This window comes from Macrosteles quadrilineatus, unplaced genomic scaffold, assembly GCF_028750875.1.
Source record: "Macrosteles quadrilineatus isolate MER2022 unplaced genomic scaffold, UCM_ALF_1.0 Scaffold_7__1_contigs__length_78375512, whole genome shotgun sequence".
NCBI classification, from domain to species: Eukaryota; Metazoa; Arthropoda; class Insecta; order Hemiptera; family Cicadellidae; genus Macrosteles; species Macrosteles quadrilineatus.
In genome coordinates this window covers 44,730,990-44,749,776 of record NW_026542600.1, presented here as the reverse complement: position 1 = coordinate 44,749,776, position 18,787 = coordinate 44,730,990, and the positions used below count along the sequence as shown (strand labels likewise).

The window sequence follows — 18,787 nt, the reverse complement described above, 5'->3', positions numbered from 1 at the left end:
GGAAAAGACTTTGACTCAGTGTTCTATATGCCTGGGAAACTTACATTTTTTACATAAGCGTTACCAATAGCTTACATATAAGGTTTCAACTCGTTGACGGCACTTCAATGGTGGTTGTGTAAAGTGTTTAGAGACAACTGCAGTGGGTGATTGTAACAGAGGTTTACGGATTATGCTCAAATCGTATTTCTAATGTGTCTTCCCAACGCTATGTGCTGCTCGCTGGACCATACGTCCAACAGACCAATTATCCATCTCTTGGGTTCGTAGGCTTAAACAATTATTCATAAGTTGGTAGCGCATATAACTCAGGCTTCCGTACGGACAGGACAAGAGCACCTTTGATAGTGAAATTTCCAACCTGAATGTTTCATGGCGAGGTTGAGGTATAGTATTTTAACTATATATCGTTTGGTTAGTTAGGTAAGGTTAACCTAACCTAACTAAGCAAACGATATATGGAATTAAACAATCGAATAATCAATATTACTAATTTAGTTGTTTGTGCCAACAGATATGGAAGTGTACCCCTCATAGATCTATTACGCATTTTTTTTTTTACTTGAAACTGTCAGATACTGTATTTGTTTGTATATAATAGTTTGGCTAGCATATCTGAAAATATGCAAACCAATAGTTTTTCTTTATTTAGGAAGATTTCAACTGACCACTAGAGGATCCCCGTGCGTAGAACGGGCACACAGCTAGTAATTAATATTTAATTAATACATCTTATCTTACTAATATTATAAATATGAAAGTTTGTGTGTTTGTTTGTTTGAAGTTCAATCACGCATTAACTACTGGCACAGAAGATATACTGTTTTTGATTTATAAATAACTAGCAACAGAGCCCGTTGTAGTTAAATACAACGGTCCCTAGAAAGTACAGTAGTACATAATATATGCCCTTGTAAGTACCTGAACATTTTTTAAAGAATGAAATTGTTTAGAAAATAAACTGATTTTCTAAAAGAGTAAAATAATGAAAAACAATTAAAATTTTACAAAAATATTTTATTTACAGTATTTCTTTGTAAACAACATTCTTTGTAAAGACTTCATCTGATTGTTTTAATAATCTTCCTTGTTCTTTGCCAGGGATAATTTTAATTTTTATGTCTTCAAACCTTTTAACCCTTGATATTGCAACATACAATTGTCCATGGCTGAATACTGGTGCTGGAAGGTATATCCCAACTTTATCCAATGTCTGGCCTTGCGCTATGTTTATTGTAATAGCAAACGCTAATTTTAAAGGAAATTGCCGTCTTTTTAAAACAAATTGTAAATCTGTGTCCGTCTGTGCTAAGTCAATCCTTGGAATGAATACAATTTCACGTGCTGCTGATCCAGTTAAAACCTCTGCAATTATTAAATTGGGCTTCTATTAACTATTAAAATTGGGAACTATTAAAAGTTCTTTAACAATTAATTGTGTGCCATTACATAACCCCCGATTTCTGTTAAGATTTCGTAGCAACATTATTACAGCTCCAATTTTTAGATTTAATTTGTGTATTGGCATTCCCAATACACAAATTAAGGAGGTTGAGGAAGTTGCATCATCTCTGAGTGAAGTGTTGGTCAGACTATCTTGTTCTGTTTCTTTTTCATTTTCTGGGTCTCCATCCTGATTGCTTGATAAACACTCTTTTACCCCTTGTAGTAAATCTTTATCTATACTATAATTTGGTTTCTTCAATTTATTTTTATGAGCTGTTGATTCACGTCTGCCAGAACATGTTTTACTTTTTCTATTTTTTTATGCACGGCCACGTTTTGATTTTGGTAAGATTATATCCTCTTGATTCTCAGGCATACTATTGTTCTATCAAAACATCGTAATGCCCAGCATCCACATTTCCTGAGAATCCTAGTTTATAGATCGTTGTGCCTTCACCAACCGTTACAAAATAATCCAATTTCTCAGCATATATTTTAAATTGGCAGTCAAAAACTCTTGCTGCAGCTTCGATTTTGACATTACCGGCGTATAACAATTTCACATATCTTTGGTCATCAAATTTCTGTATTCCGTCGCGTTTTTTACTTCTAGTCTATATGTCTTATCTCCTACGATCATAGGACAATAGTAGTCCCAGTTATTGACGACTTCATCAACTACCGTGGATCGTATATCACTGTATCTGGATTGAGATTTATGGCATAAAAATGAGACACTTCTAAAGAAACAGTTTCCATCACCAACCATGTAGTGAAGAGTAAAGTTATTCATTTTTCAACTAATGTAAAATATTTAGTTTATAATTAACAGTTCAAAATAACGAATATTAAATACTATTTTAAACTGTGAATTATAAATTAAATTTGAATAATTTATAATTGACAGTTTAAAATTATTATTTTTGGTGATGAAATCCATACATCACTTAACTTACCAATACTTATTAATGGTACAGATTAAAAACATCACTTTAGAAACACACTTTACGGACCTCAACCACCAATTCAAATAGTAAACAACTAAATGTAAACAAAGAAAAATCAAGGAAATAACAATAAAACAATCAGCTGTTAAACTATAGGTTAATACATGTGTTCCATATGATCAGATGATGCATACTGGCTAACCCATTATTACTACCATAAATATTTTTAGATTATTCATACCGACAAACGTATTACTACCATAAATAAATAAAACTCAAACTTTACTAATTATTTGGAAATCTACACAGATTTTATTGACCTATTAATTAATAAAATCGGCCCAGTAGAACTATAGATTTAGTTGTAGAAAGTTAACAAAAATCTCTCCAATTCAATATTTTCTCACCACAATAAATTAGGAGGTTGCTAAGCTTTTTTGCAAATAACTCTTAAATGGTGAGGAAATCGACCAAAGTGGAAGGTGATATTCTGAAAGAGAATAAAATTTGCTACAAAGTACTCCTCGGCGTTTTTTGAAAATATTCAAAAAAGGCAACCTAAAGTTAACTATAAATTGAAATTTTAAAATATTAACTATACAAAAAAACAGTTTTTAATGTATTTTTGCTTTTTATTCTTTATTCACTACAAATTTTTAATAAAATCTAACTTTCATAATTATTTGCAAATCTACACAAATTAGGCTCTCAAACAATACATTAGTTAACAAAATCGGTCCAGTAGAAGTCTAGATTTAGTTGTACAAAGTTTAACAAAAATATCCCTAATTCAGTATTTTTAACAACTAAAAATTTGGAGGTCACTTATCTAATTTGACAATAACTTTTAAATGGTGAGTAAATCGTAGAAAATGCACGTGATATTCTGAAAGAAGATAAAATTTCCTACAAATACCTTCTGTGTATTTCTTGAAATTATTTAATAAAGGCAGCCAAAAGCTGGCTACAAAAATAAACTTGAAAATAAAAACCTGAAAAACAGTTTTTAATGTATTTTTGTTATTTTTATTTTTCCACCACAAATATTAAATAAAATCAACTTTTCATAATTATTTGCAAATTTACATGAGTAAGGCTTTCCAATGACTCATTAATTAACAAAATCGGTCCGGTAGAAGTCTAGATTTAGTTGTACAAAGTTTAACAAAAATATCCCAAACTCAATATTTTCTCATTATTATAAATTCGGAGGTTGCTTAGCTTTTTTGCAAATAACTTTTAAATGGTGAGGAAATCGACCAAAGTGGAAGGAAATATTCTGAAAGAGAATAAAATTTCCTACAAATTGATACCATACACTTCTTGGAAACACTAAAAAAAGGCAGCTAAAAGTCGCACCCAAATAAAAAGTGTGAAAAACACCGTTTTCAATGTATTTCTTATGGAAAACATGGTTTTTTGAAAATTTTCACCATAGATCATAATAAAAACAAACTTTCATAATTATTTGCAAATCTACACGACCTAAGCTTTCCAACGACCCATTAATTAATAAAATCGGTCCAGTAGAACTCTAGATTTAGTTGTACAAAGATTTTTAAAACTGAATTATATATAGAACTAGCAACAGAGCCCGTTGTAGTTAATAAATACAACGGTCCCTAGAAAGTACAGTAGTACATAATATATGCCCTTGTAAGTACCTGAACATTTTTTAAAGAATGAAATTGTTTAGAAAATAAACTGATTTTCTAAAAGAGTAAAATAATGAAAAACAAATACAATTTTCCAAAAATATTTTATTTACAGTATTTCTTTGTAAACAACATTCTTTGTAAAGACTTCATCTGATGGTTTTAATAATCTTCCTTGTTCTTTGCCAGGGATAATCTTAGTTTTTATGTCTTCAAACCGTTTAGCCCTTGATATTGCAACATACAATTAATTGTCCATGGCTGAATACTGTTGCTGGAAGGTATATCCCAACTTTATCCAATGTCTGGCCTTGCGCTATGTTTATTGAAATAGCAAACGCTAATTTTAAAGGAAATTGCCGTCTTTTTAAAACAAATGGTAAATTTGTATCCGTCTGTGCTAAGTCAATCCTTGGAATGAATACAATTTCACGTGCTGCTGATCCAGTTAAAACCTCTGCAATTATTTAATTGGGCTTGAGTTCTTTAACAATTAATCGTGTGCCATTACATAACCCCCGTTTTGTGTTAAGATTTCGTAGCAACATTATTACAGCTCCAATTTTTAAATTTAATTTGTGTATTGGCATTCCCAATACACAAATTAAGGAGGTTGAGGAAGTTGCATCATCTCTGAGTGAAGTGTTGGTCAGACTATCTTGTTCTGTTTCTTTTTCATTTTCTGGTTCTCCATCCTTTTGATTGCTTGATAAACACTTTTTTACCCCTTGGAGTAAATCTTTATCTATACCGGTACTATAATTTGGTTTCTTCAATTTATTTTTATGAGCTGTTGATTCACGTCTGCCAGAACATGTTTTACTTTTTCTATATTTTTGATGCACGGCCACGTTTTGATTTTGGTAAGATTATGTCCTCTTGATGCCCAGCATCCACATTTCCTGAGAATCGTAGTTTATAGATCGTTGTGCCTTCACCAACCGTTACAAAATAATCCAATTTCTCAGCATATATTTTGAATTGGCAGTCAAAAACTCTTTCTGCAGCTTCAATTTCGACATTACCGGCGTATTCCCCATCTTTGGTCAACAAATTTCTGTATTCCGTCGCGTTTTTTACTTCTAGTCTATATGTCTTATCCCCTACGATCAAAGGACAATAGTAGTCCCAGTTATTGACGACTTCATCAACTACCGTGGATCGTATATCACTGTATCTGGATTGAGATTTATGGCATAAAAATGAGACACTTCTAAAGAAACAGTTTCCATCACCAACCATGTAGTGAAGAGTAAAGTTATTAATTTTTAAACTAATGTAAAATATTGAGTTTATAATTAACATTTCAAAATAACGAATATTAAATACTATTTTAAACTGTAAATTATAAATTAAATTTGAATAATTTATAATTGACAGTTTAAAATAATAATTTTTGGTTATGAAATCCATACATCACTTAACTTACCAATACTTATTAATGGTACAGATTAAAAACATCACTTTAGAAACACACTTTACGGACCTCAACCACCAATTCAAATAGTGAACAACTAAATGTAAACCAAGAAAAATCAAGCAAATAAAAATAAAACAATCAGCTGTTAAACTATAGGTTAATACATGTGTTCCATATGATCAGATGATGCATACTGGCTAACCCATTATTACTACCATAATTTTTTTTAGATTATTCATACCGGCAAACGTATTACTACCATAAATAAATAAAACTCAAACTTTACTAATTATTTGGAAATCTACACAGATTTTATTGACCTATTAATTAATAAAATCGGTCCAGTAGAACTGTAGATTTAGTTGTAGAAAGTTAACAAAAATCTCTCCAATTCAATATTCTCTCACCACAATAAATTAGGAGGTTGCTAAGCTTTTTTGCAAATAACTCTTAAACGGTGAGGAAATCGACCAAAGTGGAAGGTGATATTCTGAAAGAGAATAAAATTTGCTACAAAGTACTCTTTGGCGTTTTTTGAAAATATTCAAAAAAGGCAACCTAAAGTTAACTATAAATTGAAATTTTAAAATATTAACTATAAAAAAAATTAGTTTTTAGTGTATTTTTGCTTTTTATTCTTTATTCACCACAAATATTTAATAAAATCAAACTTTCATAATTATTTGCAAATCTACACAAATTAGGCTTTCAAACGATACATTAGTTAACAAAATCGGTCCAGTAGAAGTCTAGATTTAGTTGTACAAAGTTTAACAAAAATATCCCTAATTCAGTATTTTTAACAACTAAAAATTTGGAGGTCACTTATCTAATTTGACAATAACTTTCAAATGGTGAGTAAATCGTAGAAAATGCACGTAATATTCTGAAAGAAGATAAAATTTCCTACAAATACCTTGTGTGTATTTCTTGAAATTATTTAATAAAGGCAGCCAAAAGCTGACTACAAATATAAACTTGAAAATAAAAACCTGAAAAAAACAGTTTTTAATGTATTTTTGTTATTTTTATTTTTCTACCACAAATATTAAATAAAATCAAACTTTCATAATTATTTGCAAATCTACATGAGTAAGGCTTTCCAATGACTCATTAATTATCAAAATCGGTCCTGTAGAAGTCTAGATTTAGTTGTACAAAGTTTAACAAAAATATCCCAAACTCAATATTTTCTCATTATTATAAATTCGGAGGTTGCTTAGCTTTTTTGCAAATAACTTTTAAATGGTGAGGAAATCGACCAAAGTGGAAGGTGATATTCTGAAAGAGAATAAAATTTCCTACAAATTGATACCATACACTTCTAGGAAACACTAAAAAAAGGCAGCTAAAAGTCGCACCCAAATAAAAAGTGTGAAAAACACCGTTTTCAATGTATTTCTTATGGAAAACAGGTTTTTTTGAAATTTTTCACCATAAATCATAATAAAAACAAAATTTCATAATTATTTACAAATCTACACGACCTAAGCGTTCCAACGACCCATTAATTAATAAAATCGGTCCAGTAGAACTCTAGATTTAGTTGTACAAAGATTTTTAAAACTGAATTATATATAGAATAGATAGATTTGTCATATTGTGCGAATCTTGGTGATTTGAATTTGGTGATTTGCTTTTTTCTGCTGTTTAGGTGCAGTGGTAGAACATTATTATGGATATGGTAGATGTTTTATACTCTATTATACCTAAATTAAAGAAACGACACGACGAGTGTCGTTGACAATAATGTCGTCTGATTCTGACTGATGTCAGATGTTACACTGAATCGGTCACAGGGATAATAATTAGTTGTAACCTACCACTAGCTTACCTAACTAAGTTTGAGTGTTGCTATTTGCAGTGTGGGATGATTGCACTGGACAGTTTAGCTATCTATTTCAGAAAAATAAAGTTTAAAATAAATCAAATTCTAGGATCTGTTCTTAAGTTGTGGCCGTTTTGAGATGGATCCTTTCAGAGTTCAGTTTAGCCTAGCCTGAACAACTGGATTATAGTAGCTTGACTTAGTGGTTCATCCATGTTTCGTTTATAAACACTAATCAATGCCTAATCTAGATTATAGGTGCCTTATTCTACTCTGTTTTAAAACTAATATACATAGGCATAAGCTTTAATTTTTGTATTAAATACTGGGTGCATCATTAAGGTAACTCCGTTAGGTTTCTTTTTATAAATAAATAATTTCATAAATCACTGATACCCTATATCATCTAAGTGTGCTCAGTACATAATGACACTCTCTCAACAAAGTACTAATCCTAACCCAAAAAAATATAGATAGGTAGCTTTAGGCCTACAGAGGATGAGTGTTTATATTTATATCACTTATATTTATATGTCTGTGGTTAGGTTTTGGTTATGTTTGCCTTAAGTTGGCTATAAGCTTAGGACTAGATATCAAATAAACTCCCAATTAACTTATAGTGCAGCCTAGCCCTAATTTGTCAGTGTCAATGAAATAGTGCAATATCAAGGACAACCAAACTTGGATATACAACCATGTTTATACCTAAGGTTCCTTTTTGGTACTCACCAACAAGGATCAACCGTAATTATTTTCAGTCAGAAAGTGTCCTGAGTTTCCAGAAAATTGTAACTTATTACATTTTAAAAATTGAGGGTAAATTAAACGTTTCAGTTCTGGTTTTGGAGCGAGTCCAAGTTCTTGCAGTGACTAATACTTCAAAGGAAGGAAGGTGGGAAGATTTTCATACTACTAATAGCCTTCTTTGAATTCAGCGTGAAAAATACTGGGTAATTTCTATAGTTTCGGCCATTTAGGGGAACCAAACAAAAATTTTTAAAAACTCTTCTATCTCATCATTTCAGTTAACTATGATATTATTATTTGAATAGAAATTAAATGTCAAGAAAAACAATACCGCAAATTATTATTTTTGGGATAGCATTACATTGACCAAGGAATACTCTCAAAGTGTAAAGTTTCCCGAACAAAGCTCGGTCCCCAGCTACTTGTCAAACAACGCAATAATGTACGTTATTTCATAAAATTTGTACCTGCGAAATGTACAAATGGAAAATGCATTTCTCGTAAGTGTAAGCAAATCTTAAAATGATAGGATTTGTAATGATACGATCTTAAAACGAGCAATTCAGTATTCTTATTCAAAACACCAAACACCCGCCACTGGATCAAAATATGCCCGCACGGCGCAATCCGGCACGGTGGGAAGCCCCTCTCGTACAATTTAAATTACGTACATAAGCCAAAAATAAAAAAAAATATGATTTAGAACATTTCACTTTTTGTATACAGAATCCACTGTTTTTAAACTAACCTGACCAAAAAATAAAATAAAGTAGTAGCCGACAAAAAAAGTTCCGTGGAAATTTGCTATACCACGTTTCATAAAACATTAAAAATAATCGACTTTATTTGAATATTTAAAATGAAAAGTACCGGGGGACCGAGCCGTGGCTCAGTATGTATATTTCGATTGTAAAAGCAATATAAAGGAAACTCGTGTTTTCTTTATAACTAATTTCGGCTTTTATTGTTTAAGTTTCAGTGGAATTTTAATTTACTATGATGTAACTTTAAATTGACAATGCTACACATTAATTTATTTTAATCTTACACATTTCTGTTATTGTAAATAAATCATAGAAATTTAAAAAAAATAAAAGTAGTATTTTTTTAAATACGTTCCTAATGAATGAATTAATATGCGATCACAGGGTAATACAGTAGCAATCAACTACACAGCATTAAAACAGCACAGTGTATGTAAGGGGTGTGATTTATTTCTTGGTACTAAATTAAGTCATTCTTCAAGTATAAGTAAAACTTCAGCATGGGCATACTCTCTAACGTACTATCATATGATGGATTAGCTGAAGGCAGATAAGTCCGATTCAAGCTTATATTGCTTACTATAAAGATTGTTGTAATACAATTAACTTTAACTAGTGGTCGTCCAGTGGTCGAAAACTCGACCAAAAATATGTAATGTACAGGTTTCAAATGATTTAGGCCTAAAACCTTTTTCCTCGTGTGAGTAACTAAGGACTTCTGGATAATTTAAATATGATATTTATATGTTTCTTACTCAGGAACAATGCCGTTCCGGGACACTATATAAATGGACGTTAACGTGATTATAAATTTGCATTTTACATAGTCAAAATACAATAGGTATTGCGCAACCGTGATATGTTAAGTCATTAACCTTAGTTTACTAATAAAAACTACACCGTATGCTTACTCAAACAAAACAAAACTTGCTTACTGTACAGCAATAAATCACGTAAAGAACAAAACAAAATGAAAATGTAGACTAGAAGACTACTGATACCGTAGTCATCCTAGGCTACTACTACATGATGTTTCAGAACAGAAGTACAGTATGGGGATAAAAATATTAAATAACTCATAAAACACCATAAAATCTTAGTACTGTACTTAAGTCTTTCTGGTAATAATAACAATGATAAAAATAAGATAAAGATAAAAATGATGTAAAACACCTCTTATTATTTCTCTTTGTTCTATTCTTTCTTTGGTTTCTCTACATCCACAAGTTGTCATGGTTACTAATCACCCAACGACCCAACCACAAAATATTGTAGTGTTGTGACAGCAGACAGAAGCAGACGATTGTCAGTTTGTCAGTGTCAGTGCAAGATTGTCAGTCTGTAGGTGCGAGCGTATAGGTTGACCTTGACGATACTGATCGATATTTCTCCGTTTTGCTTCCATCTTATTTTTGTTAAATGAACTGTAATATTTCAATAATTGGGAACCTACTGCACATAAAAATTACCGTAAATAGTTAAATATATCGTTCATATCGAAATATTAGACTGAAAAACACAGTTAATAAAACATTTTCTTGGGATTTGTGAGGTTATATAATATATAGGCATCATGATGATGCGACTCCAGTTAAGCGAGGTTCTACTGTATTTGCAAGTTAAAGTTACAAATAGAAAACCCATTATGGTTTGTATTCAATGACCGATGTATTATACAAAATAAATTATAACTTATTTTGATATAAATATCCCAGTTACTATTAGTAAAAAAAAAAATAAAACACAAAATTGTGTGGCCATTCAATTTTTATAAACACAGTGTTAAACATTTGACTCTGCAGAATACCGGATGGTAAAGAGTGTTTGGTTTTAAGAAAATAAAATAAAAAATAGTTTAACCTGCTTTACTATTTATTTTGAAAAATAATAGATAGGAAACCATAAGGATAGGTATGGGATTGAACTGAAATAATTGCAGGAAAACTTAAATCGTAAAGTCCACAATCTGTACATTGTTAGAGAGCGAGAGAGAGAGAGAGAGAGAGAGAGAGAGAGAGAGAGAGAGAGATTTGATAAGGAATCTGAAAAGTAAACAAATAATCGTTTCTGGCGTTCGTTATATTGTACCCCCCTCCCCCCCCCCCGTATTTGCACTCGTGACCACTTTTTGTTGCTTCCTTATCATTCATCCTTCCCAAAATATAATTCCTGTAATAGTTTGTTTGTAAAATTGAAATTATTATAAAAATATTTTATCTTTCGAGTGTAGTTTCATGGTTATTCTTATCAGATAGAATAATATCGTTGTCATATGTAATAGTTACTCATTCGCGTTACGCAATTGCGTAAAAAACAGTTCCAGTATCTCGGACAAGATTCACGTATATTTCTCGAGATAAAGAAAATTCGTATAGTTCCCGGTCCGTAGAAACACTGTAAATACTAGGATAAAAAATATTGTATAAAGGAGAAGTTGACTAAAATTTCAACTGAAGGTAAAAAAAATCAAAATAACTTAAAATATGAGATGATGAACGGGTAGGATCAAGATTCAACCAATTATAATTAATTAATATTCGACGATCCTTATTAGAGGTGCATCATATTTATTTGGAGTATGAACATGTTTAAACATTAACACGTAGTTAATCACTATTCCTACACAAATAGTAACAAGGAGTAAACGAAGGTTACAGGCCGCTGGGTTTTACCGCTACAAAGTAGGGTAGGGTGCCGTACTGGCTACACTACTCCACGATAGAACACACGATGAGACAGTCTCCGCATTGGTATTGCAGTTACGCTTATCGACACAGGCAGCAGCACCGGTTTGCTGTTTTCATACGTATAAAGTGCACGGGAAGCCATACCTGACTGGCTTATGGGAGAGCTGACTGGCTTTCGGGCGGGTGACTGCCACACCGAGTAAATTACCAGCGCACTGACTGCCAAACCGGTTGGGCACAAAAGTATATATATATATATATATATATATACGTCCGTGAACGCGATAACTTGAGTACTTTTTGTCCGATTTTGATGAAATTTGGTTTAAAGGTGTAAAGCGGGATAAACTTGAATGAGTTCGCGAACCAGCATGATCGGACCCTGGGAACGGGGCTTTACGGGGGGTTTTAGCGAATTTCCCTATAGGGAAGTAGCTATTACCGTAGGTCTCATGGTAAGACTTAGGCCCGGGACCGATTTACTTTTTCATTTTAATGTCCCCAGAGGCCAAAAACACCATTCGTTCAAATTTTTATATATGTATATATATATATATAGATATATATATATATATACAGGGTGAGTTTTAATTGTCCCCCCCCCCAACTTTTTTCTACATTTTTTCAAATATCATTCCCAGACCACTTCCAAACATTGTTGGGTAGTAAGTACTTCATTTTGACAAGGTGGCCATTTCCGGCCGCCATCTTGGATCCGCCATATTGGATGCAAAATTTTTTTTCAAATGTAAAGGTGGGGTTGTGACCCATTATTTCGAACTAAATTTTTACCCTGATTACAATGCCGCAAACCGTTTAAAAAAATCTTGATTCATTCTAAAGTTATGAGGGCTTTTTAAAACTTTATTTTTAGCCCATTTTAACATTGTGCATTTACAAACTAAGACCATAATCTCAAAATAGTGCTAGATGAAGATAAGTATACACTACCAGTAATTGTCGACCTATTTTCACTTGGTTATGACTGATGTATTTTTTTCGGCCGCCATCTTGGATCCGCCATTTTGAAATGTGATAAATTATTTTAAATATGAAGGGGGTGTTGTGACCCATCATTTCGAACTACTTTTTTAAGCTAAAGACAATGCCGCAACCCATTTTTTGTTATCAAGTTTTATTTATGAAATATTGAAATTTTTTTGTTAAAAATGTCAATATTTCAAAATCAAAAAATGAAAATGAAAAACGGATCATAGAATTAAGTTCAGCTTAAAAAAGTAGTTCGAAATGATGGGTCACAACGCCCCCTTCATATTTAAAATAATTTATCACATTTCAAAATGGCGGATCCAAGATGGCGGCCGAAAAAAATACATCAGTCATAACCAAGTGAAAATAGGTCGACAATTACTGGTAGTGTATACTTATCTTTATCTAGCACTATTTTGAGATTATGGTCTTAGTTTGTAAATGCACAATGTTAAAATGGGCTAAAAATAAAGTTTTAAAAAGCCCTCATAACTTTAGAAAGAATCAAGATTTTTTTAAACGGTTTGCGGCATTGTAATCAGGGTAAAAATTTAGTTCGAAATAATGGGTCACAACCCCACCTTTGTATTTGAAAAAAAAATTTTGCATCCAATATGGCGGATCCAAGATGGCGGCCGGAAATGGCCACCTTGTCAAAATGAAGTACTTACTACCCAACAATGTTTGGAAGTGGTCTGGGATTGATATTTGAAAAAATGTAGAAAAAAGTTGGGGGGGGGACAATTAAAACTCACCCTGTATATATAGATTTATATATATATGTGTCCGTGAACACGATAACTTGAGTAATTTTTATCCGATTTTGATGAAATTTGGTTTGAAGGTGTAAGGAGGGATAAACTTGAATGAGTTCGCGATCCAGCATGATCGGACTATGGGAACAGGGTTTTATGGGGGGTTTTATGGGGTAAAAATTGGTTTTTCTCACTTCTTACCCTCAAAACACAAAATTTCCCAATTTTTCTCTAAACCTTCTTAAAGAGCTTAAAAAAACAAACAATTCAGTATATCAAAGTGTTTTTGTACGGTTATTGGTTACGGAGAAAACTAAAAAAATGGTAAATTTAAAATTCCCATGTTATTCTTATGGAGAATATTGTAAAATGTTGTAGTTTGCTTGTTTATGGATATATTTTGATCAAACTTGGCAAATTTATTTATTTTATAGTAAGCTATAAATATTTTACTAAAAACACACTACTTTATTAGTTTCCTTGTAGCAGCAAACCTAGGTACTCGTTAAACCTAATGTTATTTAAATAGATCAATTGAAAATCAATTCGGCCAAATGGAAATTTGCTTAGACGGCAGGTTTGCTGCGGCGGGGGTATTATGGGGTAAAAATTGGTTTTTCTCACTTTTGACCCTCAAAACACAAAATTTCCCAATTTCTCTTTAGACCTTTTTAAAGAGCTTAAAAAAACAATTAATTTAGTATATAAAAGTATTTTTGTTCGGTTAATAGTAACGGAGAAAATTAAAAAAATTGTAAATTTAAAATTCCCATGTTATTCTTATGGAGAATATTGTCAAATGTTGTAGTTTGCTTGTTTATGGATATATTTTGTATTTTGATCAAATTTATTTATTTTGTACTAAGCTATCAATATTTTACAAAAAAACACACTTTATTAGTTTCCTTGTAGCAGCAAACCTAGGTACTCGTTAAACCTAATGTTATTAAAATATATTTAATTGAAAATCAATTAAGACAAATGGAAATTCGCTTAGTCGGCACGTTTGCTGCGGCGGGGGTATTTATACTATTGATAGGTATCATATATAGATTTTAATGTTTGCCTCAATAAAAAACTATTTTTATTTATTCATTCAATTCATTTTACAACGAAGTATGATTTAGTTAATTATGCCCCAGATAGAATGGTTGGATTATTGTTAGGCGAAATTCAAGTTTCAAATCATGAAGTAATATTTTACTTCACTAAGAGATTTCATTAATCAAAAGACACTTGTTGATCAAAATGTTAAGTGGTTATAGAGTTTGGCCAGAGATTGTCAAGTGGTTTTGTAAGATGTAGGATAACCACTTGAACATGAACTCATCTGACACACTCCTGGTCACATATCACCATAGACTAAACACAAGTAGACTTTCATGTCCGATGACACTGATCACTAGTGTCGACAAAATTTTGTTTCTATTATTTTAGGGTTAATTTCATGATTTGTGCTTTGTTGTTTGGTTATATAATCAAATCAAATCAAATCATTCTTTATTTATCATAGACAAAGAACATGTATTGAGTAGAGTCAAATAACTTATAGGCTATAAATAAATCTTAATCCATACAAATATACAAAATGCTTATATACATTTAGTTTGCGGGCTAAAATAAATTTAAAAGTAAAAAGTATTCTTTTAAACATGGTAAATATTTAAACCGTTCATCTAATTTTGTTATAGAATTCAAATTGAAATCATGAAGGCCTGCCGAAACTTATTTAGTTTTTGGTTTTTTTATAAGTCTTCTAAGGAATAAAATGGAAATTGGATTAAAAACTCTTTCAGCATTCTTTTAAATTTATTGAAATTTTCTTCCCTCTTTATCAAAGCCGGTAAGTGCTGTAAAAATTTTAATCCTGAATAGCTAGTTTCCTTTTTAAAAAATTCCAGTTTATGCTGGGTAAGTTAATTTTGAATCCAGTGTTATAGTCGCCAGAATTGCTTGAAGTGGATGACAATTGAATTTGTTTTGAATAGACGGATGTTTAAAGATTATATACTGTTAGGATTTGCAATTCTGTAAAATATCTCTTAGCTGAATCTCTTTTATGCAGTTTCAACATTACACGAATAGCCTTTTTTTTGTTTGATAAGAATAGAATCCAAATTGGTCTTTGTTGTTGCTCCATAAATAGATATTCCATAAGATATGTGAATATGCAGTAATGAAAGATATATTTTTCATCACTCCGTAACGAAAGTAACTATTTTTGATAACAGCTGACATCAATAAAAGTAGATGTTTTTCAAGCTCTAATTTAGGGCGAGGGAAAATCGATCAGCTGATTTTCCCTCGCTCTTAATTTACTTTCCCTCGTTCTCGATTAGTTCTCCATTTACATAATACTGCGCACGCTAGTGTTTTGTTACGGTTTAATTTAATGATTAGAATCAGCTGTATGTAATGTTAAAAGTTGTTTTATTCTGTTATTTTTATGTTTAAAAAAATATTGAAAAATATACGTAGGTTTCCTTTAGAATATTTTATTTTATTTTTAAGTTTTAAAAATTAATTGAAAATATATGTAGGTTTGCTTCTTAGACGATTTTATTTTATTTTGATGTTCAATTACAAATTGATTGAGAAATAAAATAGTTGTAATACTGAGGTCTGTTATTCTGGGTTTGTGTATTTTTGCAAAAGTTATTTTCCGGCACTTGTTTCATTATTCCCGTCCTCGTCTTTGTACATGAAAATAGTTCTCACATATTCGGCTTTGCCTCGCACGTGAAATTGGGGTTCCCTGTGTTCGGCTTCGCCTTACACAAAAACTTAAACTGTGCCGGAAAATGTCACTTTCGGTCCTAGTAATGAAATATACTAGTCCTCAAGGTATCTATGCTGCAGATTCGAGACATCTGCCTCAAAGCGTATATACCAGAAGTCAATTTTTTTACAACATGTTTAACATGACTATTCCAAGTAAGTAACTAGGGGACGAATTATTGTTTATGATTAGATCGTTTTATTTGGTTAAACCAGGTTTTAAATGACCAAAATAACAAGAAACAAATTGTAAATAAAACACGACCTCTACAGTGCACCAGACAGAACTACAGTAACAACAGACATAACTACAGTAACAATAAAATTGTCATCAGCTGGATCCATAAAGATGAGAAATCAAATCTAAAAAGGGAGTAGGTTTCATCTATGACATCACTCTTCTCAATATTCTGTCATGAACAAGTTAACTTCAATATGTGAAAGTGAAAATAATAACATATTTGTTGATTTATAAATGCATTGGTGATGGTGTATATTTACAAGAATAGGACTAAACAATTGAGACTAGTTGCATGGGACAACATAGATCATTTTAAGAAATTTTTAAAATTAAAAACTGTATTCGCTATGTAATGCTTGTTTCACGTTACACAATAATAGCAAAGAAAGGCATTATATAATATTAATATTAGGTACTTTTTAACCTTGAAAACATCATTATCATAAATTTAAAATGATGTAAATTAAAAAATATCATATAAGCCTAAAAATACATCTAAATGCATTTCAACGTGTTTATAGTGTAAGAAATTTCCTAAAACAGTTTTACAACAATGTACCCCTGCTCAGTGCTCGATTTGTAAAAAATGAGGTGCCGGAACTGTAACCTATTTAATGTGATTAAAACCTATTTATGCTAATATTTTCATCTTTCTGAAAAAAAGGTACCGGAAATCCGTTCCACCGCGTTCCCCCCCAAATTGAGCACTGCCACTTATAATGATCACCTGATTTACACACAAACCTCTTACGCTCGTTAAGTCTTCAATTTCAACTGATTTAAAATGTCAATATACTACTGTTAAAAATCCTTATCTAACAGAATGCAGTATTCAAACTTATTCAAGATGAATCACTAAAAGATAAAAGTTACCTTGGGCAAGAATTGTGGTGATAGTAACATTATCTGGTGTAACAATTTCTTTCCACAGCGTATAGCAAGAGTTTGCTTCCTTGCATTGTTCGACAGATTCTGGCTCGTCTTTTTCCTAAAAATTATTTAAAACCATCGTAAACAGATTTAAAAGCAGCATAAGTTAAATTAATGAACTAATAGACACCAAAAGTAACATTCAAATCTTTATGATGGTAACTTTTCCAGTACAGTTAGGTAAATTGACAATCTTTAAAGGAGTTTTGTTAAATATTATGTAGCAAGAAAAATTAGTTTTGTCTACTCAACCACTATTGGTGAGTCTTACACTTATTGGTGTAGTCTGTTAATATAATTCATATTTTTTAACGTAATGATACGCAATTGCAATGCCTAACAATAAGTAAGTTACTGTAAAATTCCTCTTAGGTAGGACAGAAAACTGCATGTTAAATAATATTAAAACAGCCAATCAAAATTAATATAAAATAAGAACTTATATACAAAGAGTCCCACAAAGAGGTAGCTATTTTTCAATCGATGTACCAGACACGCTTCAGACAAGAACCTCCACAGCTGCAACAGACAGATTCAAACAAAAACACATCCCCCGTGTGACACTTAATTCCGAACATTGAGAACAAAATAGCATTACATCAGACGAATGGTGTGTTTTTGTTTAAGTACCTTATTTCATTTTCAAAACCATTGCAAATTAATTCTAATTTTTTTACAGTTTTTGTTAGATGAACAAAATTAAGGTAATTAAAGAGATAAGGATAGTGATGAATCATAAATAGAATTAATTTGGTTCATAAAACCCTTCCACCAAATCGATGTCCATGAATGACTATGCACTTTTTAAATCACACAAGAAAGCCTTTTTGATATTTTGTCACTATTTTGTTGCTCCACCAGTTAGTTCTGGTTAATCTGAATCAAATGAGACCTGAGAATTGGGAAGACCCATTTTTTACATTTATGTTTTTACATTTATTACCTGAAAGCACAAAAATATGTCAAACAACACTTATAATAATATATTTACACTTTATACTGTTTACTCACAAGACGGTAAATACAGTAGACCCCCTCTTAACCGACCTCGTATTAACCGATAATCGGATTATCCGCCTTTGATCGTAAAATAATACAGTTTGTTTTAAGCGACCTTGCTTTGAGAGCAGCTCGGTTTAACCGCCGTTTTCTAGGAATCTCTGCATTTCCGCTCCCACGCTGGGCGATGAGAACTGAACCATACGCTTATCTCCACAGGATATGACTAACAATAAGTTATTTTGTGACGATCACAAAAAATATAGCATAGCCTATTGTCAGTTTGTCATCATCGTTCGTAGCTCGAGCACATCTGATCTGATTTGTTATCTGTGCGGCAAATTTATAACATCATAAAGTGCGTTACGATTTTGAGAACTGATTATCTTATCGCTGGAGTAAACAAACAACGCAACTTGTAGGGAGGGGTGGGGAGGGGTGTTAACAACTCCAAGGTCAAGATAGTTTTTGTGCCTCGAGCCTCCAGTGAGAGGCTATAAATAAACGTCCTGTCTTGTAACAAAATGGTCGCTTGTATCTTTAATGACGACAAAAGGTTCTTTACTGTATTACGATGTATTTGGAAAGCATTAATTAATA

At 31.7% G+C, this 18,787-nt stretch overlaps 1 protein-coding gene across 2 annotated transcripts in view; it reads right to left on the bottom strand.

Moving 5' to 3' along the window:
- Positions 1 to 18,787, bottom strand: part of LOC128997867 (activin receptor type-2A) — a 56,440-nt gene that overhangs the window by 26,041 nt on the left and 11,612 nt on the right. For both annotated transcript variants that reach the window (XM_054423639.1, XM_054423638.1), the window contains exon 4: positions 17,132 to 17,246. In XM_054423639.1, coding sequence (XP_054279614.1) covers positions 17,132 to 17,246 — 115 coding nt within the window. The remainder of the gene's footprint in view (positions 1 to 17,131; positions 17,247 to 18,787) is intronic.